General features: G+C 43.1%; 1 protein-coding gene across 1 annotated transcript in view; it reads left to right on the forward strand.

The window, feature by feature from the left end:
- The window catches only part of LOC120993976 (stomatin-like), a 46,057-nt gene extending 19,431 nt beyond the window's left edge, over positions 1–26,626 (forward strand). Inside the window, exons 2-7 of the mRNA XM_040422435.1 lie at positions 18,903–19,006; positions 19,090–19,162; positions 20,418–20,500; positions 21,073–21,276; positions 22,885–23,019; positions 26,431–26,626. Of these exons, the coding sequence (XP_040278369.1) occupies positions 18,903–19,006; positions 19,090–19,162; positions 20,418–20,500; positions 21,073–21,276; positions 22,885–23,019; positions 26,431–26,619 (788 nt within the window). The 3' untranslated portion in view covers positions 26,620–26,626. The remainder of the gene's footprint in view (positions 1–18,902; positions 19,007–19,089; positions 19,163–20,417; positions 20,501–21,072; positions 21,277–22,884; positions 23,020–26,430) is intronic.
- Positions 26,627–26,909: the final 283 nt, after the last annotated feature.

Here is a 26,909-nt window from a genome sequence, read left to right on the forward strand (position 1 = left end):
AGCGCTATGCAGGGTGGACCCTGCTTGGGAGCAGAAGAGCGCAGAGCTGCAGGGTTAGAAGACCCTGATCAGCACTGCCTGTGTACAAAGCTCTCACAGCAGGCTGATTTCCCCTGTAACTGGGATTCCTTTGGATGCCCCTAGTTACAGTGGAAAAAGTGCAAAAAAAAAAGTCTGTGTTTCCAAAGGTCTTTTGGAACAAAAGGTCTTGGGGACAAATTATGTGGAAAAAAATATATAAAAAAAATAAGTTCAATTTTTTAAAAAAAAAATATAATAAATCACAAGTAAGAGAAAAAAGAAATAAAATATGATGTGGCAAAAAAAAGAAAATTATAAAAAAAAATACAAATAAAAAAAATATTGCAAAATAAAAGAGTGTTCACTGCCCCCTAACAGTCTTTTTATGATTTAATAGAAAATTAAAAAAATATTATGTGGCAAAGTGGATATTATGTGGCAAAAATATATTTATATATAATTAAAAAATTTACAAAAAGTGTCAGTGTCCCCCAAAGGTCTTTTTATGACCTCTTGAGGAATATTATTTGTAGCAGAAATATATTACAAATTACCGTATATACTCGAGTATAAGACGAGTTTTTTGGCACATATTTTTGTGCTCAAAAAGCCCCCTCGTCTTATACTCGAGTCTAGGTCTGTCTTAGCTCCGGTAATAGCAGGCAGTGCGGGGGGGGGCGGCGCTCACTCACTGACGTCACGCGCCTGCGTCGCCTAGTGGGAGCAGGCACGTGACGTCAGTGAGTGAGCGCCGCCCCCCGCACTGCCTGCTATTACCGGAGCTAAGACAAAGTAAGATATCCAAATAATCTGAGTAAAGAGCTCAGCAATGATTAAAGTTAAAGTAGTTACTGATTTGTTTATAAATATACTGCTGTGAGCGTCGGGGAGGGGGATCTGTGGATGGCACTGTTTAGGGGGGATCTGTGGATGGCACTGTTTAGGGGGGAGATCTGTGGATGGCTCCCTGTATTTAATGCAGAGTGTGTGTGTATATAATGCACACACTCTGCATTAAATACAGGGAGTCAGAGTCAGACTCCCATCAATCTGAGTCACCCTCTTGCAGATGTGTGTATATAATGTAGAGTGTGTGCATTATATACACATACACTCTGCATTATAGCTGCATTTCCCACCCTAGTCTTATACTTGAGTCAATCATTTTTTCCCATTTTTTGGGGGTAAAATTAAGGGCCTCGGCTTATATTCGGGTCGGCTTATACTCGAGTATATACGGTAAGTTAAAAAAGGTAAAAGATAAAATACATAAAAGAAAAAACACCCACACCAACCAAAACCGTTGCTATTATCGCCCCATTCACGTGAAACTATACTTATTATATGACAAAACGAGCGACACAAAATAGGTAACTAATTATAATAATTTATTCTGGTGTCAGTTTGCATATTTGAAGATTAAATAGCTATAGTTTGAAAAAAAACTACTTTTTAAAAACGTTTTGTACAGTTTCCCCTAAAAAAATAAAAAAATAAAATTCTAAGGCCATATTTGTCGAGTGAAAAATTGTTGCAAATTTTTTTTTTGTAGACCCAACACATCAAAAAGTTACAACCGTTCGAACCACCACGTGTGCTAAATCACAAAAAAAAGTATTTTTTCAGGCCTGGTTATTAAATTGTTAACCAATAAGCGCTTTCCCCACTAGTAAGGGAAAATGCTTACTGGTTATTGCATGGTGCCTGTCACTGGCAGGAAGTGGTAATAACCAGGGAGCGCCTTCCTCTGCAGTGAAGGAAATCACTGATTTATGAACAAGTTCCTGCAGCATGGCCCCTGAAACAGAAGATTCGGCTGGGCAGTGAAGGTTTTTGGGGATGTATTTTGTGCTCATGGGGGCAGCATTTTGTGATGGACTGTGGTATTTGGCTTTGTTAGGAAGGTATAATATGTCACAATATGGTATTGCCGGCCCTGACTTCCATCAATTTGTACCTGACTACAAAACGGGGCCACTTTTAGTATTTTAAGTTCCCAGTCCGCCCCTGCTTTAAGCCCTTATGACACTGCAAGATATTCAGGTCAATTTCTGGGAACAAGTCTTTATGATAACTGGCCTGTATAATAGTGCTGCATATCTCTCTGTGTAATCAGGGATGTGCTACTGATAATCAATGCAACTAAATGAAGGAGGAATGACTGTGATAGCGATCATTCCTCCCCAGTCACTTTACATTGGCCTGTGTACATTGCGGCCCCTTGAAATAGAGCGATGTGACAATGCGGCCCTCAGACCAAAAAAGGTTGTGCACCCCTGATTTAAAAGATTCCTGAGATCCCCAGAAATTAAAAACCCCAAGAAGTGACCCCATTTTGGAAAGAGCACACCCGTAAGAACATTTTAAGTGGTGGAAAGGGCACTTTTGACCTAACAGGTGTTTCACAGAAATGAATATGTAGTGGTTGCTGAAAAGTGGATCTGTAAGCTATGCGGACTAAATCAGAGATATAAGGTGGTACAACTACAGGGAACATCATGGATGAAATTAAATTAATACTCCATGGATGAGTGGTAGATTATAAAACACTCCTGCATGCACAGGCCAGGTTTTTCAGGGCAGGTTTCGCAGTGGTAAATGGCGTCTTTCCTTATCACTCTTTTGGAACACACCCAACATCTTTTTTGGGTCCTTCCCTTCCTTGCTGTCTGGGGGACTTGACCTGGAAAATGTTCCCCTGGTACAACATGGGCAATATGACTTCCTAAAGTACTGGGACCCTCCCTGGCCTTGAAAAATTAGCGCCTTGATAACCACCTATTGGAACTGAAGGAAAGTTCCTGTGTGGCCAGCCGATTGAAATAGCATGCACACATTGCACATTGCCATCTGTACAATGTGTACGGCCAGCTTTTTGTACCACACTTTCGTTTTTTGTGTGGAACTGTAGGGCTTCAGAAGTTGATCTGAAAGATCAATCCCTCCCATGTGCCTGTTGTGGTCCAAGATACAAACTGGTTTGGGGTTTTTTGGGGTGCGACATGTAATATGTGTAAACCTTTATTTCGTGTGAGGTGTGTGTATGTTGTGTTTCCACACGTGAAGGGGCTTGTAATAAATTTGAAATGAAATTTAAAATAAAATAAAAAAGTCTTTTCTGCAAAAAATAAAAAATTCTGCACAAATATGGACACAGATCGTGCGTGCAAAAACTGTAGTATAAAAATTCACTACAGTGCTGTGCAAAATGCACGCACGCAGATGGTGCGTTCGTGCAAAATTCTAAACTGACACTAACTGAAATTTATATATATATATATATATATATATATAACTAACTACCACCAACTGCAGGTCTTTTTTCACACAAAAAAAAGTAAAAAAAAAAAAATCAAAAATGTGCAGATGTAAATGAGCACACTACTGATCGGTGCTCTGCAGCACGCACACAGATTGGGGGAAGGGACAGGGACGGGAGGTGGTTTAGGGATTGGAACAGATGCAAATGAAAAAAAAAATCAGTGCAGCAATTTCAGATGTTATTCTTTTCTTTTTTCAACAGGAAAAGTTGAAATAGCAGTGGTGGTGCACCAGAAGTCCCACCAAGCCAGAAAGCAGCACAGAAAAGCACAGAACCTCTCTGCATTCAGTCACCAGCTAGAATGGCTGCATGCAGGGAGGTTCAGCCTTTTCCTGTGCAGCTATAGCGCTGCCATTGGCTAGAGCGATGTTCCAGACAATCGCAGAGCTGGCAGGGGACGCCAAACACTGATGTCCCCTGCCTCACCTCGGAGGAGACCGGTGCTGACCAGTTCCTGAGGATAGGTCAACAATATGTACTGGCTACACAACCCCTTTCATTTGGAGAATTATTACTGCTGGGGCCTAAATGAAGTTTGCACAGCAGGCCCATAGTCGACCCCCTCCGATCTGTTGTTTGAGAACGCAGTAGCGCTGCGGCCTCCTGACAGCTCATCAAGCACAGCGCGCCGTACACTGTATAGCAGCTGTACTTGGTATTGCAGCTCATCCCCATTGACTTCAATAGAGCTGTGCCTAAGTCTTGTAACCGATGAATGTGACGTCACGTGGCCTAGGCAAATCTGCAAGAAGACTGCAGCGCTGCTGGGAAAGCTGATGCTATCTCAAACAGCTGATCAGCAGGGATCCTGGGTGTTCGATCTCCACAGATCAGATACTGATGACCTTTCCCGATAGGTCGTCAGTTATAAAATCTCAGAAAACCCCTTTAATTCATCAATTTACTTATTTATGTGGGTAATATATAATGAACTATTGCATTTAGTTATGTATTCACGCTTCACTTTTTGGGATTTTTTTTTCTATTGTGCGTTCTCTTATATGTTGGTGCACAGGCATTCTTTATATAGCAGGATATTTGTAGATTGTAAGCCCCCGTGGGCAGGGCCCTCTCTCCTTCTGTACCAGTTTGTAACTGGTCTTGTTCATGCTTAGTGCAATTGTCTGTATTATGTATGTGCACCCCTTATCATATGTACAGCGCCATGGAATGAATGGCACTTTAATAATAAATAATAATAATATTTTCCTCAATTTTTTTTATTTATTTCTTGGGTGCATTTTTTATATGTTATCACCAGGTGTCACCATTGCTCTCCTAAATTGTGCACATGCACCTTGGTCGACTTACTGGGTCTTCAGACCCTGCGTCTTTACATGATGTGCCAGTGTGTGGTGGTCATGTAATATTTCACTGGTTACGGGACCCGTGACATGGTGAGCCGGAAGTTCCTGGCATGTTTGGCGCCTGGTTCATGTCACTGATATGGTTCATATGAACCTAATAGTAGTTAAAAAGGACCGGTCGCCTCTCCTGACATGTCTATTTCAGTAACTACTTGCATTCCCCATGTAATAACAATTCTGGAGAATCTATTCTTATGGCTCTATGTTGTGCCATTCCTTTATTATTTCTACTAGAAGTTATGAATGAATTGTCAGCAGCTTGCAGTAATGGTACAGATGGGTGTTACCATTTGGGGGGGTGTCCCTGTACAGTCTGACACCAGCAGCACTGATTGATACACCAGCTACTAGTAATACACTGCAGACTGCTGGTAATTTATGTGTAAACTTCTGGCAGGAATAATAGAGGAATGGCACAACTCAGAGCCATAAGAATTGTTATTAAATGGGGAATACAAGTAGTTACTGAAACTGACATGTCAGGAGAGGTGGAAGCTCCTCCTTGATTGGGGTGAGTTAATTTAAATGGCGTGTCCTGCAATGATGATGCTGACAAAGGTACCCCGAAACATGCGTTGGGGTGTGCACCATCCTGGCTGAAGCATCAGCTATGGGTGATATAACCTCACAGTACTGTATGATTATTTTTTTATTTTCTTTCCTTCTTCTCTCCATTTCTTTTTTATTTCAGTTATATAAGAACATATGCAAAATCCAAAAGATCCAAAATTCCATATTACACCAATGAATATAATAACATTTTACCCCAAACTACCCACCCCCCACCCTTTGGAGAGAGAAAGAGGGACGCAAAGAAAAAATATATAATAAAAAATAAAATAAAAAATCAGGCTTTAGTTCAACCAATTTTTACATATTTCATAAATTTTTTCTGTTCTCTCACTATATCTCTCAGACACCCATTCCACATCAAATTAGCAACTTCTTCTCGCCACTGTCCCACTGTAGGGGGATCTCCATTTACCCATTTCCTAAGTATAAGAAGTCTAGCCTGAAATAGTACTTTACCCAAAACCAATCGTATCTCTTTATTTAGCTTAAGATGTTCAGTTGCCCCTAATATAAAACCACTGGGTCTTCAAAAACTTGAACACCCAGAAATACTAAACACTAAAGTTTGGTGCGTCTCCAAAAACAGTGCATAAGATCCGCCTTCTCTCCCCTACATTTTGGGCACTTATCAGAAGTTCTCACACCCATTCTCTTTAACCCCCAAGGAGATCGATGTAGCCTATGCACTATAACAAACTGAGATATCTTATGTGAACCCCTATCCGACACCATAGTATAACTTCTAAGAGCATCATTCCATTTTTCTTCCGTAAAAGACAGAAGCTCTTTTTCCCATTTTCCTTTGGCAAGTATTGTAATCCGTTTTTTTTCCCCTTCCATCAAAATCCCATGGGCCAGATTTATCATTCCTCTGACAGCTCACTCCACTTTAACATATGGCTAAAGTCAGTTTTAGCCAAGTCAGATTTATGATCGGCCCTTTAAGACTGTAATAAATGTGGTTTGACGGTAGCAGTTTATCCGTCAGTAAGCAGCTTTACAAAAGTCGCACATCTTTACGAAAAAGTCGCACGTTTTTATGAAAAAGTCGCACGTTTTTATGAAAAAGTCGCATGTTCTATTAAAAAGTCTCATAAGATAAGCATGGTCCTCACTGGAGTGAAATTGGGACTTTTTTGCGACTTTTTTGCGACTTTTTTAAATAGTCCCAATAGTAAATCTGTCTAGAGATTCATTTACATAAGAAAACACGCCCACTTTCAGAAAACTGGCGAGCATAGTGCAGAGCAGAAAAAAGTCGCAAATTTGTGCGCAGTTTTAGCTTTTGGGACTTTTTTGGGACTTTTTCACTCCATTATTCTGACCTGAGCTAATGATAAATCGGGCCCCATATCTTTTTGCCGTTGTTCCTCTTTTTTCTCCTCCGTTGATAAATTTATCTATTCTATCTCATTGTTCCTTTCTATATTTATCTAAATGCACCGATGTCTTCATAGCATTTTTCAGCTGAAAATAATTATAGATATCCTTTTGGGGGATCCCAAACTCCCTGACCAAGGTGTGAAAATCCTTCAGTTTATCTTCCTCAAATACTTGACCTAGATATTTCATTCCTTTTTTTATCCCAGTCTATATAAAACCTAATCTTTTGCAATTCCTTTAAATTAATATTTTTCCAAATCGGTGTATACTGCAAATAGTGAAATAGCCTTTAATCTCTAATATTTTTTTAACTTCCACCTATATATACTCCATTGAATTCAATAGTCTATTTCCTGTGGTATTTTTCCCCAGTGTTCCTGACTCCAACACCTCTAAGTGATTCATTTCCTTACTCCACCCCATTTTAATTAATTCCTGCCTTCCCACCAAACCATTCAAACTTCCCTTTATCTGACTATATTGTGTTATTAAATAATAAAAAAAAAAACTGTTGGGAACAGTTAATCCACCCTCTTACTGGGAGCTGAAGCACTTCTCTCTTTAACCTAGGAATGGCACCTTTCCAAATAAAATCCCCCATTAGACTATATAATAACCTAAAAATCTTCTTCGGCAACCTCATTGGGGCATTTTGTAAAACATACAGTATTTTTGGAAGAAATTTTTTTATTAGATTTACCCGACCCTGAATTGACAACGGTAATCTTTTCCAAATATGTATTTTAGTTCTAAGTTCTTTTATTAAGGGGAGTACATTTAACTTTTCATATTCTTCTATATTTCCGGAGATTTGTATACCTAAATATTTAAAACTCTCGTGTTTCTCAAGCACATGCACCCTTAAGTCTTCTGTGATTGCCCCTTCCCTAATAACATCATATGGTATTTCCCCCAATTAATATTTAAACCAGAAAAAAAAACGAACTTATCTATCTATCACTCTATTAAACTGGTCCCCAGTGTTGTGCATAAATAATAAGATATCATCAGCATACATTAATAATTTTTTGTCTCCTTCCACGTATTTAAAACCTTTACACTCCCTATCATTTCTTATTATACATGCCAAGGGCTCTATTGCAATAGCAAATAGTAATGGGGAGAGAGGGCATCCCTGCCTAGTGCCCCGATAGAGGGCAAATGGCAGGGACAAGCTCCCATCCACCATCACTCTAGACCTCGGATTGGAATATATAAGTTGAATCCATCTTATAAATCCCTCCCCTATACCAACCCTTTTCAAAACTGCCCATAGATACTCCCACTCAATACAAACAAATGCCTTTTGGGCATCCAGTGAGAGTATAGCTTTCTCACCAATTTCTGTTTTAATAGCTTCAATATTAAGGTACAACCTTTTTATATTTGAATATATCATTCTCCGGGGTATAAAACCTGTCTGATCTTCATGGATTATAACTTTAATCACCTTAGAAAGCCTACCTGCCAAAACCTTTGCCAAAATTTTAACATCCGTGTTTAGCAGAGATATTGGTCTATATGAACCGGGGTCTAGTTGTTCTTTACCCTTTTTTGGAATCAATGTAATAATTGCTTCTTTCATAGAGTCTGGTAAATCACCTATTTATTGGGCCTCACACAGTGTCGCTCTTAATTCTGGTATTAAGATCTGCGCAAAGGTCTTATATATTTCAAAAGTGAGTCCGTCACATCCTGGTGTTTTTGCAGGTTTCACCGTACACAAGACCTCCTGTATTTCTAAAATAGATATTTATTTTTCCAGATATTCCTTTTGGGCCTTAGCTATCTCTCTCAGAACAATCTGATTTAAATATTGGTCCAAATCTATTTTTGAGTATTGTACCCTCCACAAAAACTTTTTTAATTCCTTCCGGTGAGCTGACTATTTCATCTGTATTATCTCTAATTGCCCCTATCCATGATTTCCCTCTCAGATTTTTTACTATACCTGCTAAAATTTTACCAACCTTTTCTTTCTCTGAGGATAACCGAAACCCTTGGAAAAACAATTCTTTCCTACTTCTCTCTAACTGATATATTTTTAGCTTTTCATGTTCATCCTCCCATTTATTCTTGTTATTTTCAGTAGGGTTCATTATAGATACTAGTCTTTCTTCTTCTAATTTTTTTTCCAGTAAATGCCCTTTTTCTTTTGTAGTTTTCTTCCAATAATTCACCTTTTTAAACAACAATCCTCTTAAATATGTCTTGGCAGTATCCCAGACTATCAATCTACTAGTGGAGTTATTGTTCTCCTGGAAAAAAAGTTTCAACTCCACCGTTATTCTTTCTTTATCTGAGATTAATGATAACCAATGAGGGTTGAACTTAAACATTGGCAAGTTTTGCTTTCTGTTCAAGTCCAATTCCATTACCACAGCAATATGATCGGATAAGGCCATAGGCAAATACTTTATCTTAATCCTATTTTGGGACATTAAATTTTGATTTCCCAAAACCATATCTATTCTTGACCACGTTTGATGTGATTTAGAATAACAGGAATACATGGTTTCTTCCGGGTTCAGAAAGCGCCAAACATCAATCCAGTTAAATTCGAAGGCCAATTTAAACAAGTCTACATTTTGTATTCTTCCCCCTCTGCTAGACATTCTATCCCGGAGTGGATCCATTATAGCATTGTAATCTCCTATCGCAATCATTATACATTCTTGTCTATACAGCATAAATCTATACAACTCATACAACACTTCTGGCTTATATGGTGGTGGAATATATTAGCAGGAAAACATTTCACCAACATATGTCTGGGGTACCCCTGGGATCCTCTTTTTTTGTGGGAACCCTGTGTGCTCTTTCAATAGCAAACAAAGGGGAGAGAGGATACCCTCCTTACAATTCTCCTTTATCCATCGCTCAATAAATTCTATACAATTATCCCCTTCTTCCCGTTCTGGGATCCCTACACACCTTATGTTTGTTCTTCTCGATCTATCTTCTTGATTTATAAATTTTTGTTCCATCTTATTATTTATCTGTCTTAGAGCTACAACCTCCGTCTCTAATTTCTCAACAGAATGCTCCAGAGACTGGATCCTTTTTTCCATCTCATGCAATCGCTGTCTTATTTTCTCCAGCTCATCAAGTATTACACTGACATCAGTTTGCACTGCCCCGATCTGTGTCACTATACTCCCCATTGCATTTTCCATCCTCGAGACAGAGCAAAATATGTCTTTAGAACCTGGGGAGTTAGGGATCAGATATTTATTTAAGCTATGTTGTTTTGGCCCACTCTCTAACCCCCTTGCTGATCTCCTACCACTAGCACCAGTAAGACCGCGGTGTTCCTCCTTTTTCTTGGGGGGCATTTTTATACTTGCTTTCTCTTTTTTCTTTCTTTTTTTTTTTTTCTTTTTTCTCCCTTTTCCTTCCTTCTTCTCTCTCTTCCTTCACCTCCCTCCCCTTTTTCTGCTCTCTCCCACTTCCTTTTCCCCCTTTCCCTCCTCTTTCCCCGCGCACCACTATTACAGCTATTCCCCAACAATTATCTCAAAGGTACAGTTGTCTTAATTAGCCACATTAAATCAGATATCATTAAATACAACTACAGTTTGCAATATAGTAAAATATTATCAACAAACAGTCCAATTAGACAAGACCATAAGCTTCACCTTAGTCCCAGTATTATTACTGTTTTTAGGGGGGGGAAAGAAAAAAGAAAAAAAAATTATTAGAACAGGGAGTGTTAATAATAGGAGGAAAGAAAAAAAAAAAAAAGGAATCCAGTTGGCAAATTATCGGTGCATTTCCTGTTATCCTGAGGTAGTCATATAAAAAAACTCCAAAAAAGCCGTTTTTCTTAATCTGAGCCAATTCAGTCAAAGAAGAGGAGATGGAGACACCACAGATTCAAAATAATTAGTCCAACAAGAGGGGTGCCAGCCTGATACCTTTGATGGAAGGGGTTGGGTTAGATTAGAGTCAGTTAGTCCCTGGTTAATCCGGGAGAGTTAGACGAAATTAGAAGGGGTTAATCGCATGAGAGAATTTTCACAGAGGGTTAAAGTCAGGGTCAGGGTTGCAATATAGATATATATAAAACGGTCACTGTACACTGTACTCCACAACCGTCTGAATGTCTTCACCCCCCCTTTTTTTTCCTTCCCTCTTCTCTAACTTTTTCCTTTTTTCCTTCCTCAAGGGATGATCAACCCCCACAAACAACTGCTGCAGAGCGTCCAAACAGCCTCCAATTTCCACTCTCCACTCTCCACTCTCCAGCTTCCAACCCCTCTCCTTTTTCACCCCTTTGACTATAGCGCGGCTTCTGTATTTATAAAATAAATCCCACCTAGCTGGCAGAGCTCCTCTCCTCTAAACAGCTGCTCACTTCCAATAGCCTCCCTCATTAGCCTTGAATACCGCTCACACGACAGGCCACCTGGGGGGGAAGCGACTCCACAGCTTATACAGGCGCTACCTTCTCCGCATACCGCACTCAGTCGGCGCCAGATCCTCTACTCCTCCGCACCTCTGGACCGAGAGCTCACCACCCAGGTATCAGCCACTGCGTCCCCGGCAAAGACATCGCAACAACGGCGGGCGGGCAGACGGGCCGGCAAGCGAGCAGGGAGAAGGGGGGGCGGAGCCTAGCGTCAGACGTCAGACGCTCGCATGCTCCCGTACTGTATGATTAGCTTAGGCATTTTTGTGGCAGCATAGCTATGTGGATCTGGGAGATATTGTCTTCTCTTGTGGTTATTACTGTGTATATAGCTAAGAACTACGTCTTGAGGATGCTGATGTTCTTTAATACATTTTTATATACACATATATTTATTCAATTATATCAAATGTCGTATGCTTCCATGTATTAACACTGCCCTGTACTTATCAGGTTTGCTAATGCCGACCAGTGGTGCTGTCATTTTTCTGCCTTCCTTCTTAATGTTTTTAACTATTTTTGATATGTACTAATAAAATGTATAATTTAATAGAACAACATGTCTCTATTTTTTGTAGGTTTAGGGTATTTTTAGGGACCACATACCTGTTACGTATGGCCCTCTGGGTACATTTTGATATGTATTACTTATAAGGGATAGGTTAAAACTCATGAGTGTACTGTTAACTGTGTGGTGATCATGTAGGTCAAGGCAGGTAGAGTTTGTGCGATTCCATGAAACTAATCTGAGGTCCGAGCAGGCAGCAATGGGTCAGGACAGTACAGGGGCGTTGCTAGGGTCTCAAAAGATCCGGGGACCAAGCCCCAAAGAATATGGCCCAACTCTCTAAGTCCACCAACCGACCACCATCCCCCCGGAAACACTAGCATTGAAGACATTTTGCTCTACTCGCTATACAGCAGCACTTACCTCTCACATATCTTCTCCACTCGGTCCAGACAACTTCTTTCAGCCACCTCGTCTCTGCAGAGTGTGACACACAGACATCTTAGCTTCCTCCCTTTTCTTTACCCCCAAATACTATCCTGAAGAAAATTAAGTGTCCCATAGTAATAGTACTTCTTATAGTCCCACCAATAGTAATTCCCTTCTAGAATGCCCTCATTAGTAATACTGCCCCCAGGGGAGGGCTGGCAGCCTTAGTCCTGGGGGGCAAATCCAGTCAAGTGGCCCATTTTAGCCACGCCCATTATTAAAGCCCCTCCTACATATAATAGGCCACTCCCAACAAACACTGTACAGCTGAAATTCGATTGTTGAGGCCTGTCTCTACACATCATACGGAGAGGGATGGCCTGTCCTGGCTGCACTGCCTGCTTCACATTATACAATAAACAGCCGGCTACAGCCAGGAAGCTCCTCCTCTCTCCTCCCTCCCCAGATCCTGCTCAAGGCCTGTGGTTCCCCCCCACCATCTGTCACCCGCCCGTGGCCTGCTGCCCCCTTTGGCCGTCCTCACCCAGCTCTGAATCTTCCTTCTGCAAATGGCAGGGGGAGGAGCTGGAGCATCTCCTCTCCTACATAGTGCCACATACCTCTTACAGTGATGTCACCTTTGTTGTAGACGTTCTCTTTCTTTATCTTCTCCATTCAGACCAGACCGCCATGATGATTTTTCTGCCATCTCCCGTCTCTGCAGAGATTGAGAAACAGACATTAGTTTCCCACATTTCGATCATCTTCACATCTTCTGAACACCCTTTCCTGCCACCCCCAATACTATACTGCAGAAACAGTCCCCCTGGAAATACTACTACCACACAGATAGTGCCCCCTTAAACAATTATTGGCACACTGTGCTCTAAAAAATAACTGCGCCCAGACACTAATAGTATAAAGATAATGTCCCCCAAAAATAATTGTGCTAAGCTGATACTATGCCAGGGTGCCCCCAAAGTAACAGTGCTCCCCAAAATCCCACCAATAGAAATAATTCTCTGCCAGAGCACACTTAGTAGTAATAATGCCCTTATAGTGCCCATACTAGTAATCATGTTCCTCATAGCCCTCCAGTAGTAGTAAAGCTCCCCATAATACCCCCTAGTAGTAATAATTCTCCCTATAATATGACAGTACATGAAATACCCCCGCTTAGTGCCCGCAGTTGAGCTAATGCACCCATAATGTATGCCAGTATAAAATACCCCTATATAGTGCCCCAGTAAATGCCCTCATAGTGTTCCTCTCCCCCTTCCCCATAGTGTCCCCCACAATGTGCCAGTAAAAAATGCCCCTTCTTAGTGCCACCATATGCCCCAATAGTGCTCCACTCCCCCATAGTGCCCCCAAATAATGCCCCATAGTGTCGCTCTCCCCTATAGTGCCTCCCATAATGTGCCAGTAAAAAATGCCCCCTTAGTGCCACCAAATGCCATAGTGGCCCCCATAATGTGCCAATAAAAAAGGCCCCTTTAGAGCCCCCACTTCCCCATAGTAACATAGTACATAAGGCCGAAAAAAGACATTTGTCCATCCAGTTCGGCCTGTCATCCTGCAAGTTGATCCAGAGGAAGGCAAAAAAAACCCTGTGAGGTAGAAGCCAATTTTCCTCACTTTAGGGGAATAAAAAATTCCTTCCCGACTCCAATCAGGCAATCAGAATATCTCCCTGGATCAACGACCCCTTTCTAGTAGCTATATCCTGTAATATTATTACACTCCAGAAATACATCCAGGCCCCTCTTGAATTCCTTTATTGTACTCACCATCACTCTCTCAGGCAGAGAGTTCCATAGTCTCACTGCTCTTACCGTAAAGAATCCTCTTCTATGTTTGTGTACAAACCTTCTTTCCTCCAGACGTAGAGGATGTCCCCTCGTCACAGTCACAGTCCTGGGGATAAATAGATGATGGTATAGATCTCTATACTGACCCCTGATATATTTATACATAGTAATTAGATCTCCCCTCAGTCGTCTTTTTTCTAACGTGAATAGCCCTAATTTTGATAATCTTTCAGGGTACTGTAGTTGCCCCATTCCAGTTATTACTTTAGTTGCCCTCCTCTGGACCCTCTCCAGCTCTGCTATGTCTGCCTTGTTCACTGGAGCCCAGAACTGTACACAGTACTCCATGTGTGGTCTGACTAATGATTTGTAAAGTAGTAGGAATATGTTCTCATCACGGGCATCTATGCCCCTTTTGATGCAACCCATTATCTTATTGGCCTTGGTAGCAGCTGCCTGACACTGTTTTTTGCAGCTTAGTTTGCTGTTTATTAAAATTCCTAGATCCTTTTCTGTGTCAGTGTACTTCCCCATAGTGCCCCCAAATAATGCCCCTATAGTGAAACCAGATGTCCCATAGTGCCGCTCTCCCCTATAGTGCCCCCATAATGTGCCAATAATTAAAAAAAGTCTCTTTAGAGCCCCCAGATACCCCCATAGTGCTCCTCTCCCCCATGGTGCCCCCCCATAATGTGCCAGTAAGAAATGCCCCCATAGTACCAGCTCCCCTCAGTGCCAGCTCCCCCCCCATAGTGCCAGCTCCCCCCATAGTGCCAGCTCCCCCCATAGTGCCAGCCCCCCCATAGTGCCAGCCTCCCCATAGTGCTAGCTTCCCCATAGTGACAGCCCCCCTATAGTGCAAGCCCCCCTATAGTGCCAGCTCCCCCCCATAGTGCCAGCTCCCCTATAGCCATAGTGCCAGCTCCCCCATAGCCATAGTGTCAGCTCCCCCATAGCCATAGTGCCAGCCCCCCCATAGTGCCAGCTCCCCCATAGCCATAGTGACAGCTCCCCCATAGCCATAGTGACAGCCCCCCCCATAGTGCCAGCTCCCCCATAGCCATAGTGACAGCTCCCCCATAGCCATAGTGAAAGCTCCCCCATAGTCATAGTGACAGCTCCCCCATAGCCATAGTGACAGCTCCCCCCACAAAGAAAAAAAAAACACTACTTACCTCCATCAGCAGCGATGCAGGCCTCTTCCGGCCTGTGTCCCTGTTGTGTGCTACCCGGCTCAGGAGGCGCAATGATAATGACGTCATCGTGCTGCCTGAGCCGGCCTCTGATAGGCTGCAGGCATTAGTGCCTACGGCCTATCAGAAGAACAGGGGAGGGACACGCCTCTCCCTCCCCTGCCCCACAGCACAGCCATCTGTATCACTGTCCTGAGGACGGCGAGACAGATGAATATGGAGATGAGCGCTTCCACAATGGAAGCGCTCATCTCCTGCTGCCTGCCGCAATTACATCCAGGGACGCGCCGCCTGTGGTGATCGGCGGTGCGGCCCTGAGGAATTAAAAAATAATAATAAAAATGATTTGTTAAAGACGGCCCAGCGGCCGTTTTTTTAGGGCGGCCTGGAGGGCAACTGCCTCCCTGCCCCCCGGCCCAGCCCGCCCCTGACTGCCCCCTATAGTGATGGTGCTCCCCAAGAGTGCCTCCATTAGTAGAAGACCCCTCCAGTATTAATAATGCCCTCACAGTGCCCCCAGTAGAAATAAGGCCCCCCTATTGCGCCACCAGTGGTAATAAAGTTCTCTACAGACACCTCAGTAGTAATAAGGCCCCCCATAGTGCTCTTAGTAGAAATAATGTGGATCTATAAGTCCCTCCTATAGAGCCCCCAGTAGTAATAGGAACGCCTAATGTCCCCTGGATTTTAAATGCCCCCACAGTGCCTCAGTATTTATAATGCCCCCTACTGTTAAAATGCTCACCCGGAAGTGCCCCAGTATTTATATTGCCCCCTACTATTATAATGCTCACCCTGAAGAGCCCCCAGTATTTATAATGCCCCCTGCAATGCCCCCTGTAGTTATATTCCTCCGTTTACTGTCCTCAGAAATTATAATTCCTTAGCCCCTCCACCATACAGTCCCATGTGAATAACATTATTTCCCTCCCTCCGCCGTAGAGTCCCATGTAAATACCATCACACCATCTCTCCAGCCCCCTCCAAAATACAGTCCCATGTAAATAACATCCCTTTCTATGTACAGCCCCCTCCAATATACAGTCCCACGTAAATAACATCACCCCCTCCCTAGCCGTCTTCAACAAACAGTCCCATGTAAATAACATCACCCCTCAATATTCAGTCCCATGTAAATAACATCACTCCACCCCACTGTCCCATGTAAATAACTTCTCTTCCTTCAACCCTAACAGTCCCAGTTAAATAACTACAACTCCCAGCATTTCTCTGCCTCTCCCTTCACTTACCTCTCCTCATGTAGCAGACATCACCACAGCTTCTTCCAAGGAATTCTCTTCACTGCTGAGCCGTCCTCTCCTGCACTGGTCACATGATGGTGACCTCATCACAGGTCCTTTTCAGCTACTGCATTTAGAACTGATCACATGGACTGTGATGTCATCACAGATCCTTCAGCTCTTGCAGGGCATTAGATTCAGGCGCAGGTGAATATTTCGCTTTTAGTTTTTTTCTTTTCCTTCCTTTTTTTATTTTATATGCCAACTTTGGGGGACTTTGTGGGGGGCACACAGGAGGACATTTGGGGGAAAATTATTATGGTGGGATACTGTGTGGGGGCAAATTATTATGGGAGGGATTACTATGTGGGGGCAAATTATTATGGGAGGGATTACTATGTGTGGGGCAAATTACTCAATGGGGCAATGTGGGGGAAACTACTGTGTGGGGCAAATTATTATATGGGGCAGTGTGGGGGGAAATTACTGTGTGGGGGCAGTGTGGGGGAAATTACTGTGTGGGGGCAGTGTGGGGGAAATTACTGTGTGTGGGGGCAGTGTGGGGGAAATTACTGTGGGGGTAGTGTGGGAAATTACTGTGGGGGCAGTGTGGGGGAAATTACTGTGGGGGCAGTGTGGGGGAAATTACTGTGGGTGACAGTGTGGGGTAAACTACTGCGTGGTGGCAGTGTGGGGCAAATTACTATATGGGGGAAGTGTGGGAGAAATTACTATATGTGGGCAGCGTGGGGGGCATTGTTATTGGAGAGGCACTGTAGGGGCAATTCTATTATTTCTGGGGGCACTATACAGGGATTATTACCTAGAGCACAATATAGGGTGTTATTATTACTGGGGGCACTCTAGGGGACATTATAACTGCTGTAGACACTATAGGGACATTTGTGGAAATTTATCAAACTGGTGTAAAGTAGAACTGGCTTAGTTGCCCATAGCAACCAATCAGATACCACCTTTCATTTTTGACAGTTCTTTTGGAAATCCAGTTCTACTTTCCACCAGTTTGATAAATGAACCCAATTATGTCTACTGGGGTCACTATTTTTTCAGCAGTATAGTACCTGGGACATTGGGCAGCACAAAGGGCACAGTATTGAGGGTGGCAGCAGGATGGGGAGGTTGATGGAAAAACTGAGCAATCTGTTACAAACTCTGTAGAGACGAGATGCGGCTGAAATAATTTGTCATGGCGGTCTAACGGAGGAGAAGAGGAAAGAGAAGGTCTACATGACAAGAGATGTCCCTGGATGTAAGAGGTATGTGGTCAAGTATTGGGGGGCGGGTGCCAGAGAAAGGACCCGCCCCGGTTGCCAAACACTCTAGGCACGCCACTGCCCTATAGACCCTGATACAGCCAGCTATAGGCTGGGGAAGTATTAAGACATATATGCTAGCCTTTTAAAAGCCAGGGAGAGTGCAGGCCCTGGGGTGAGAAGAACTGGCCAGACAGGGAAGTGCAGTCTGCGGCCTGCAGGAAAGGCACAAGACTCCAGCAACAAGGCGAACTGTGGGTGAGGAAGAGGAGGTACAGCAGGTCCAGGCCGCTGGACAGAGCAAGAAAGGTGAGTAAGTGAGTATGTCAGCTCTGTACACAAAAAAGGATTACATATTTTTAATAAAGACTAACAGAAAAAATTTTTTTTTGCTCAAAATAAGTACAATGCAATGATAAACAATAAATTGCCCCCAAAGGTGTACATAGCTATTAGTAATCCCCTATTGTTATCTCTTATCCTGTGGATATAACTGGAATACCCCTTTGATCTTTGTATATATGAATTAGGCTGGGGCTACATGGCGATAGGCGCCATGTGACAATGGTGTCGCAATGCGACACACGACGTACTGCAACGCAAGAATTGCAAACATAGAGACCTGATGGATTTTGTGTTGCAGAGCATGACATACAGTGAATTGCTGCCCCAGCCTAAGTCTCCAACGTTATAATCAACTGCCCCGGTATGTTCACACGGCTAAAATCCGCTGCGGATTCCATTAGTTGAAAATTCCTGTTTTGTGTGGCGTAATCCGCCATCAAGACAACACAAACAGCTTCCTATTGACTGCAGTGGCGAAAAGCACATGGAGGCTTTTCCTTCTGCTACTGATTTCAAATCCGCTTATGAAGTTCCATGTCATTTCTTTGAAGTCACTTCTATGGGTCCACATCCGTGTGGCCTTTCCGCAGGTCATAGAACATGTCCTATTCTTGTCCATTTTACAAGAAGAATAGGTTTTTCTACTGATGGGAGTGATATCATTGTGGAATGCATATGGCCGGTATCCATGTTTTGTAGATTTACACTACAAAATGGATACGGTTTTGTGCATGAGGCCTTATTATAGAAAAAGCTAAGACTGATGTCAAAGTGTGGAGCGGAAGTTACGATCCAACTACAGTGTATAAACCGGAAAGTAGGATGATAACAATATAATGAATATACAGCAAGCGCTAGGGCTGAGAATGGGGAGCACAGAAATGCCTCTTGAGCTGATCTACATTTTCGATTACAGGATGTCCGATCCTAGTTTGTATTATGTTTTTGGTTCGTCTATTTCCACCAGTTATTATAACTTATTATTATTATAACTTATAAAATTATTATAAATTCTGTTTTTTAGATGCATTAAAAGGAGATATTGGTTTTTGCGGCTGGATCATTCTGATAGTATCTGCTCTGTTTGCTGCCATCACCTTCCCTTTTTCCATCTGGTTCTGTGTTAAGGTAACTGTAATCAGCAGATTCCTATCAAGAGCTATAACCTTCTGCGGAGCCGTCATGCTTACTTTATCATGTGTATTCCCTAGATAATTAAGGAATATGAACGTGCTGTGGTGTTTAGACTGGGACGTATAGTCTCTGGAAAAGCCAGAGGGCCAGGTAAGGTCTACTACTGTCATAAGGGATATATGTACATATATATGTATTGTACGTCAGTAATAACCAATATACTGTATTTTACGATTTTCACAGTTTGTGGCTTTAGCAGTGTTCTGGATAGTATAGTATTTTATACTGCGAAACTTCACTTAACTCAAATGTGCCGATCCCAACACAGATATCATCATTTACACTGGTTTTCGGGTGTAAATTATGACTGAAATCGGCGTAGATTTCATTCTAGGAGGGTGTGGTAGATTTATGGCAAGATCTTGTCATAAATTAAGCTCATCCTCTGGTGTCGCAGGGACTAACCAGCCTAGAAAACCCCTGTCTTGATAAATTTCCCCCATGCGCAGAGGCAGACCGTCCATAGACCCTACAGGGAATTTTCCTGGTGGGCCCATGCCCATAGGGCCACTCCTCTCTGCTGCTGGCTGAAGGTAGTGCTGGTTTAGTAATGTTGCCCACATCTCACCTCAGCCCCCTGCTCCATATCTTAAATAGAGACAATGGGAGGAGGACAGAACGTGGCAGCTATTGATGGCCACCACAGAGGGACAACTTCTGAGGAGGTATTCTGTGCTGCTCTATGGTATTACTTACCCTGCAAACTTGTATTGGCCTCATCAACTTGTGTTGTCCCGTCTTCTGAAAGTAACGAACCACCTACAAGATTGGGGCCATTTTCAGTTTTTTCCAGGGCCACTTTAAGCCCCTGCCCATACGGTATTTGATGCAGATGCAGCGATGTGACTGCCACATGCGGCCGAAGACCCACCCACCTGTGCTGGTCAATGGCTGCACAAATGTGGTGTTTACCTTCAAAATCTTGGTGACCATTGGCCAGGGTTCTGCTAGCTGCATCATGGCTGTCTGGTGGAAGCCCGGCCCCATGGCTGCATTTTCTGGTTGCATTACTTGAAAGGGCTGAATAGATGCCTGATATAATGGCCATTGCATTTATACAAAATTTTGCAACTTTACATTATAAATGATGTCATAAAATAAAATCGTGTTATATCATATTAACATATTGATTTGTCATGAGAGGGAGAGATGCCATGTGGCTGTAACATAATGGGGTAATCTTGTCCTTCAGTGCCCCATGGTATTGGACATATGACGATCTTTGACAACAAGCAGGCTAACCCAAGTTATTAGGGCTGCAGGTGACACGTGTTTTCCTGTAGACCTACTGTGAAGAATATGCGCCCACAATGTGCTTTACTTACGCTCCTCTCTTTCTACTCAGGGCTGATGTTCATTCTCCCCTGCACGGATACCTTTATTAAAGTGGATCTCAGGGTCGTATCATTTGCAATCCCTCCACAAGAGGTAGGTTTGTAGAGATATGCTCTTTATCTCCTGGGATGATCCTATAACTACTCAGCCCCACCGGGTACAGATAATTTGCTCCCTTGCTTCAGGGGTGAACAAAGACAGCAGGGAAACCATGTGCAGAATGGCCCCTAATAGGTCATAATAAAGGTCATTTCACATCCTACCATTCATTGTGAGCCATGAAAGTTAGTACCTCACATGCTATCTAATTGTCACCTTAAAAGAAGGGTCCTACTTTCTATGGGCCCTCATGCCGTTGCACACATTGCACTTATAATAATGTATGTCTACCATTGAGTTGGGTTTTATATGTTCTTGTTCTTAGGACTTGTTGCACAAACCCCGGCCAACACTACTGCTCTTGATTTTAAGTTTCTTTTGAGTTTGGGACCCTAGGTTTCATAGACATCTTTTGGCCTTTTCTCCTCTGCCTGGCCAGTATAAGTTTTGGTGGTCTTTAATAAAGTGCTTCTTTAAAAACAGCAGAGGGCTGTATGTGACCAGGTCAGGTTGTATATCCTCTGAGGCCTCTTCTTGTGACATGAGTCTGTGGTGATTTATTTTAGATCCTTACTAAGGATTCAGTGACAACTACAGTTGATGGGGTCGTGTACTACAAGATTGAGAATGCGATCAGATCTGTGGCAAACATCAACAACGTTCACTTAGCCACTGCACAGCTGGCGATGACAACGTTGAGGAACATCTTAGGAACACAAACTCTTTCCAGCATCCTGTCAAACCGTGAGGAGATTGCCCACAACATTCAGGTAAGTCCCAATTTAGAATGCCTGCTCTGTTTAATTGTGGGCAGACTTTACACTATGCAAATCAGCAAGTCAGTGGACCCTTGGACCGGTGGGGGGGGGGGGGGGGGGGTCATATTAACTGTGCAGCCAATTCAGCTGCACAGTATTCTATGACATCACAGTATTTATTATCCCTCTACTGTGACATCACTGTGTTTATGAGTTTATGATACCTGTACTGTCCTGTCACATTCTGGTGTTTATTATCGCTTTACTGTGACATCACTGTGTTTATTATCGCTTTACTGTGACATCACTGTTTATTATCCCTTTACTGTGACATCACTGTGTTTATTATACTTGTACTGTGACATCACTGTGTTTATCATGAACTGTGACATCACTGTGTTTATTATCCCTTTACTGTGACATCACTGTATTTATTATACTTGTACTGTGACATCACTGTCTATTATCCATGTACTGTAACAACACTGTGTTTATTCCTGTGGAGTGATGTCACAGTATTTATTACCCCAGTAGTATGACATCATTGTGTTCTTTATGATTGAAGTGTGACATCACTCAGTTTTTTCTTTTATCCCTGTACTGTGACACAACTGTTTACTATGCCTGTAGTGTGACACTGTAGCTTTAGTGCTCTTCTATGGTATCTACTTACAGTAAATGACTCTTATCTGATCTGGTCCAGGTTATGTAAGTGTTCATGGCTATTAGGGCCAGCCTAATCTCATGAAAATTTGTTAAGAGTAATATATGAATTTTTGTCCGGCCGCCTCATGGCATATTTGCCGTGCTGCGGCCGGATCTCCGCTGGTCCCCAATACAGCGAATTGGGCCGTGCAGACTTCAGGCAGCACACGGCTGTACATGGTAGTTACGGATCCTGCAGGCAGTTCCCCTGCCGAAACAGCCTGATGGAATGAGTAACGCCAATGTGAACCAGGCCTTGCTAGACTAAATACAGACTAAACATGTTTAGGTAATAGGGGGGTGCACGTTTATTTTGCATAGTCAGATTTCCATATAATGTCTTTGTCTAACTAAATTGTAACGGCTGGTTTGATGACAAAGTTGAAGGGTTAGCAGTGCTGTTCAGAGCCCTCTGCCCAGTCTCAGCTTTTGGAGCGTGAAGAGTATGGATATGAATCTCATATATTTTCTCTAGATCCGTTATCTGCATGCTCCCATAGCTGAGCAGAGTCGCTAAAAGCTGAAGGGTTAGAGTGCCCCCCCTTCATTTTTCTCAAAGGTTTAGTTACCCTTTAAACAACTTCTACTCATACCCAGCAGTGATACTAATATTTGTTTTATGCTGTCCAGGGCTGGATTTACCTATAGCTGCAGCAGATCTGTTCTTATAAAACAGCATTGGCTGGAGAGAATTTATTTCCATGCCTAATGTGCAAAGATCGCCTGTCTTGTGAACAGGGCAGAGATTAGAACATTAAAACTGCCTGTAAGCTAAGTACATCTGGTTCCCATCCTATCGACATAAAGTATACTAGATAAAACTGACGTAAATTTGTAATCTTAGGGTATTATGGTTTACTTCTCTTCTCCTGGACCATTGTAGTCTTTCCTGATTCCATGCTTCATCTGTTCTAGTCAATACTTGATAACGCTACACATCATTGGGGAGTGAAGGTGGAACGTGTAGAGATGAGGGACGTGCGCCTTCCTGTGCAGATGCAGAGAGCCATGGCTGCCGAGGCAGAAGCTGTGCGAGAGGCCAGAGCCAAGGTAACTGTCTTACTATAAAAGCTGCAAATGTCACCTCACATCCACTGGAGCTTCATCTACTTAACACTGATTCCATGTTTCCCATATACATTTTGTTCCACTACCTAGATCTTCTAGGTCTAAGCAAAAAGAGTTAAAGGGGTTGGTCGAGGTGTTTTCAAAGGTGGCTATGACCGGGATGACTTATAAAATAATTAAATAAGCCTTTTAATAGTCCAGTCACTCCACTGCTGCTCTATGGTCCTCATTTTCAGTCCCAGCTGTTCGGAAGTGATGATGTCCAAGTGTCTTCATGTGACTGCTGCAGCCAATCATTTCCCATGACTTCTGAGGCCAGTGACTGGCTGCAGAGGTGACATAAAGACAAATGAGACGTCATCGCTTTTGGATAGCAAGACTTGTAAAAGGTGTGTATAGTTTAGTTCATTATTTTATTAGGTTTCCTAATCATAGCTTCTCGGACAACCGCTTTAAGGTGGATTATATGGGGCCCAGTGTATTGTATGATCAGGTGCAATGACATCATTATGAAGCATGATGTTGCACCCTGTATAGTGGTACTCCATAATGTCGTTTGGAAGGTATGCATGCATGAAATTTGTGGAACAGTAAGGCCCCTTTCACACGGGCGAGTTTTCCGCGCGGGTGCAATGCGTGAGTTGAACGCATTGCACCCGCACTGAATCCGGACCCATTCATTTCTAATGTGCTGTGCACATGAGTGGTGATTTTCACGCATCACTTGTGCGTTGCGTGAAAATCGCAGCAAGCTCTATTCTGTGCGTTTTTCACGCAACACAGGCCCCATAGAAGTGAATGGGGCTGCGTGAAAATCGCAAGCATCCGCAAGCAAGTGCGGATGCGGTGCGATTTTCACGCACGGTTGCTAGGAGACGATCGGGATGGGGACCCAAACTTTATTATTTTCTGTTATAACATGGTTATAAGGGAAAATAATAGCATTCTGAATACAGAATGCATAGTACAATAGGGCTGGAGGGGTTAAAAAAATAAATATATATAATTTAACTCACCTTAATCCACTTGTTCGCGCAGCCAGCATCTCTTCTGTCTTTTTCTTTGAGGAATAGGACCTTTGATGACGTCACTACGCTCATTACATGGTCCGTCACATGATCCATTAACATGGTAAAAGATCATGTGATGAGCGCAGTGACGTCATCAAAGGTCCTTCTCCTCAAAGAAGAAGACAGAAGAGATGCCGGCTGCGCGAACAAGTGGATTAAGGTGAGTTAAATTTTATTTTTATTTTTTTAACCCCTCCAGCCCCATTGTACTATGCATTCTGTATTCAGAATGCTATTATTTTCCCTTATAACCATGTTATAAGGGGAAATAATACACTGCTCAAAAAAATAAAGGGAACACTTAAACAACACAATGTAACTCCAAGTCAATCACACTTCTGTGAAATCAAACTGTCCACTTAGGAAGCAACACTGAGTGACAATCAATTTCACATGCTGTTGTGCAAATGGGATAGACAACAGGTGGAAATTATAGGCAATTAGCAAGACACCCCCAATAAAGGAGTGGTTCTGCAGGTGGTGACCACAGACCACTTCTCAGTTCCTATGCTTCCTGGCTGATGTTTTGGTCACTTTTGAATGCTGGCGGTGCTTTCACTCTAGTGGTAGCATGAGACGGAGTCTACAACCCACACAAGTGGCTCAGGTAGTGCAGCTTATCCAGGATGGCACATCAATGCGAGCTGTGGCAAGAAGGTTTGCTGTGTCTGTCAGCGTAGTGTCCAGAGCATGGAGGCGCTACCAGGAGACAGGCCAGTACATCAGGAGGCCGTAGGAGGGCAACAACCCAGCAGCAGGACCGCTACCTCCGCCTTTGTGCAAGGAGGAACAGGAGGAGCACTGCCAGAGCCCTGCAAAATGACCTCCAGCAGGCCACAAATGTGCATGTGTCTGCTCAAACGGTCAGAAACAGACTCCATGAGGGTGATATGAGGGCCCGACGTCCACAGGGGGGGGTTGTGCTTACAGCCCAACACCGTTCAGGACTTGGCATTTGCCGGAGAACACCAAGATTGGCAAATTCGCCGCTGGCGCCCTGTGCTCTTCACAGAAGAAAGCAGGTTCACACTGAGCACATGTGACAGACGTGACAGAGTCTGGAGACGCCGTGGAGAACGTTCTGCTGCCTGCAACATCCTCCAGCATGACCGGTTTGGCATTGGGTCAGTAATGGTGTGGAGTGGCATTTCTTTGGAGGGCCGCACAGCCCTCCATGTGCTCGCCAGAGGTAGCCTGACTGCCATTAGGTACCGAGATGAGATCCTCAGACCCCTTGTGACACCATATGCTGGTGCGGTTGGCCCTGGGGTCCTCCTAATGCAAGACAATGCTAGACCTCATGTGGCTGGAATGTGTCAGCAGTTCCTGCAAGACGAAGGCATTGATGCTATGGACTGGCCCGCCCGTTCCCCAGACCTGAATCTAATTGAGCACATCTGGGACATCATGTCTCGCTCTATCCACCAACGTCACGTTGCACCACAGACTGTCCAGGAGTTGGCAGATGCTTTAGTCCAGGTCTGGGAGGAGATCCCTCAGGAGACCGTCCGCCACCTCATCAGGAGCATGCACAGGCGTTGTAGGGAGGTCATACAGGCATGTGGAGGCCACACACACTACTGAGCCTCATTTTGATTTGTTTTAAGGACATTACATCAAAGTTGGATCAGCCTGTAGTGTGTTTTTCCACTTTAATTTTGAGTGTGACTCCAAATCCAGACCTCCATGGGTTAAAAAATTTGATTTCCATTTTTTTTATTTTTGTGTGATTTTGTTGTCAGCACATTCAACTATGTAAAGAACAAAGTATTTCAGAAGAATATTTAATTAATTCAGATCTAGGATGTGTTATTTTTGTGTTCCCTTTATTTTTTTGAGCAGTGTACAATCTACACATCCTTGAACCCAAACCTGAACTTCTGTGAAGAAGTTCAGGTCTGGGTACCTCAGTCAGTTTTTTATCACGAGTGTGCAAAACACATTGCACCCGCGCGATAAAAACTGAACAAAGGAACGCTATCGCAGTCAAAACTGACTGCAATTAGGTACCGACTCGCGCGGGTTTGCCGCAACGCATCCGGATCTTATCCGGACACACTCGTGTGAAAGAGGCCTAAGGGTGGACACATCATTCTGTGCCTCCTAAACATGCTGTCGTTCACTAGAACATCCCTTGACACAGAACTCAAACTGAAGTGGTCCTATGCCAATATGCCCAGAAGTAGGTATTTCTTTGAGGTTTTATGGGCGCTCCTGGAAGGATTATAAGCCGAGCTTAACGTTATCACACAAACCAGTAATAAAGAAAATATCTGAGATTAAGATGAACACTATAAAGTAACACCCATGTTTTCCATTACAGGTTGTGTCTGCGGAAGGTGAGATGAATGCCTCTCGAGCCCTGAAAGAAGCCTCCATGGTGATATGTGAATCCCCTGCAGCTCTACAACTGCGCTACCTGCAGACTCTGAACACAATTGCAGCAGAGAAAAATTCCACAATTATATTCCCCATCCCCATTGACCTATTGCAAGGCATTATTAAAAAATGATTGGCCACGGGGCTCTAGAGCCACTTCAGAGTAGGGTATTGTGTAATATTTTATGGAATGGATCTCTGAAGGGTTGGGTAGGCATATTCGTGCAGGGCTGCAGATTATGTGAATAATGCTAAATGTAAAAATGTAAAGAGTCTTGTATGATAACTAGCGCACAGAAAAAGTGGTGGATAGGGTTAGTTGTTGCAGAACTCCTCCACTTCTGTACTAGCTTTGATGCATTAGACTCAATGTGGTTCCACTCAGTTCTTTGGGGAGTTGCTTAAAAACTAAAAATCTTATAA

This window comes from Bufo bufo, chromosome 3 (assembly GCF_905171765.1).
Source record: "Bufo bufo chromosome 3, aBufBuf1.1, whole genome shotgun sequence".
NCBI lineage: Eukaryota > Metazoa > Chordata > Amphibia > Anura > Bufonidae > Bufo > Bufo bufo.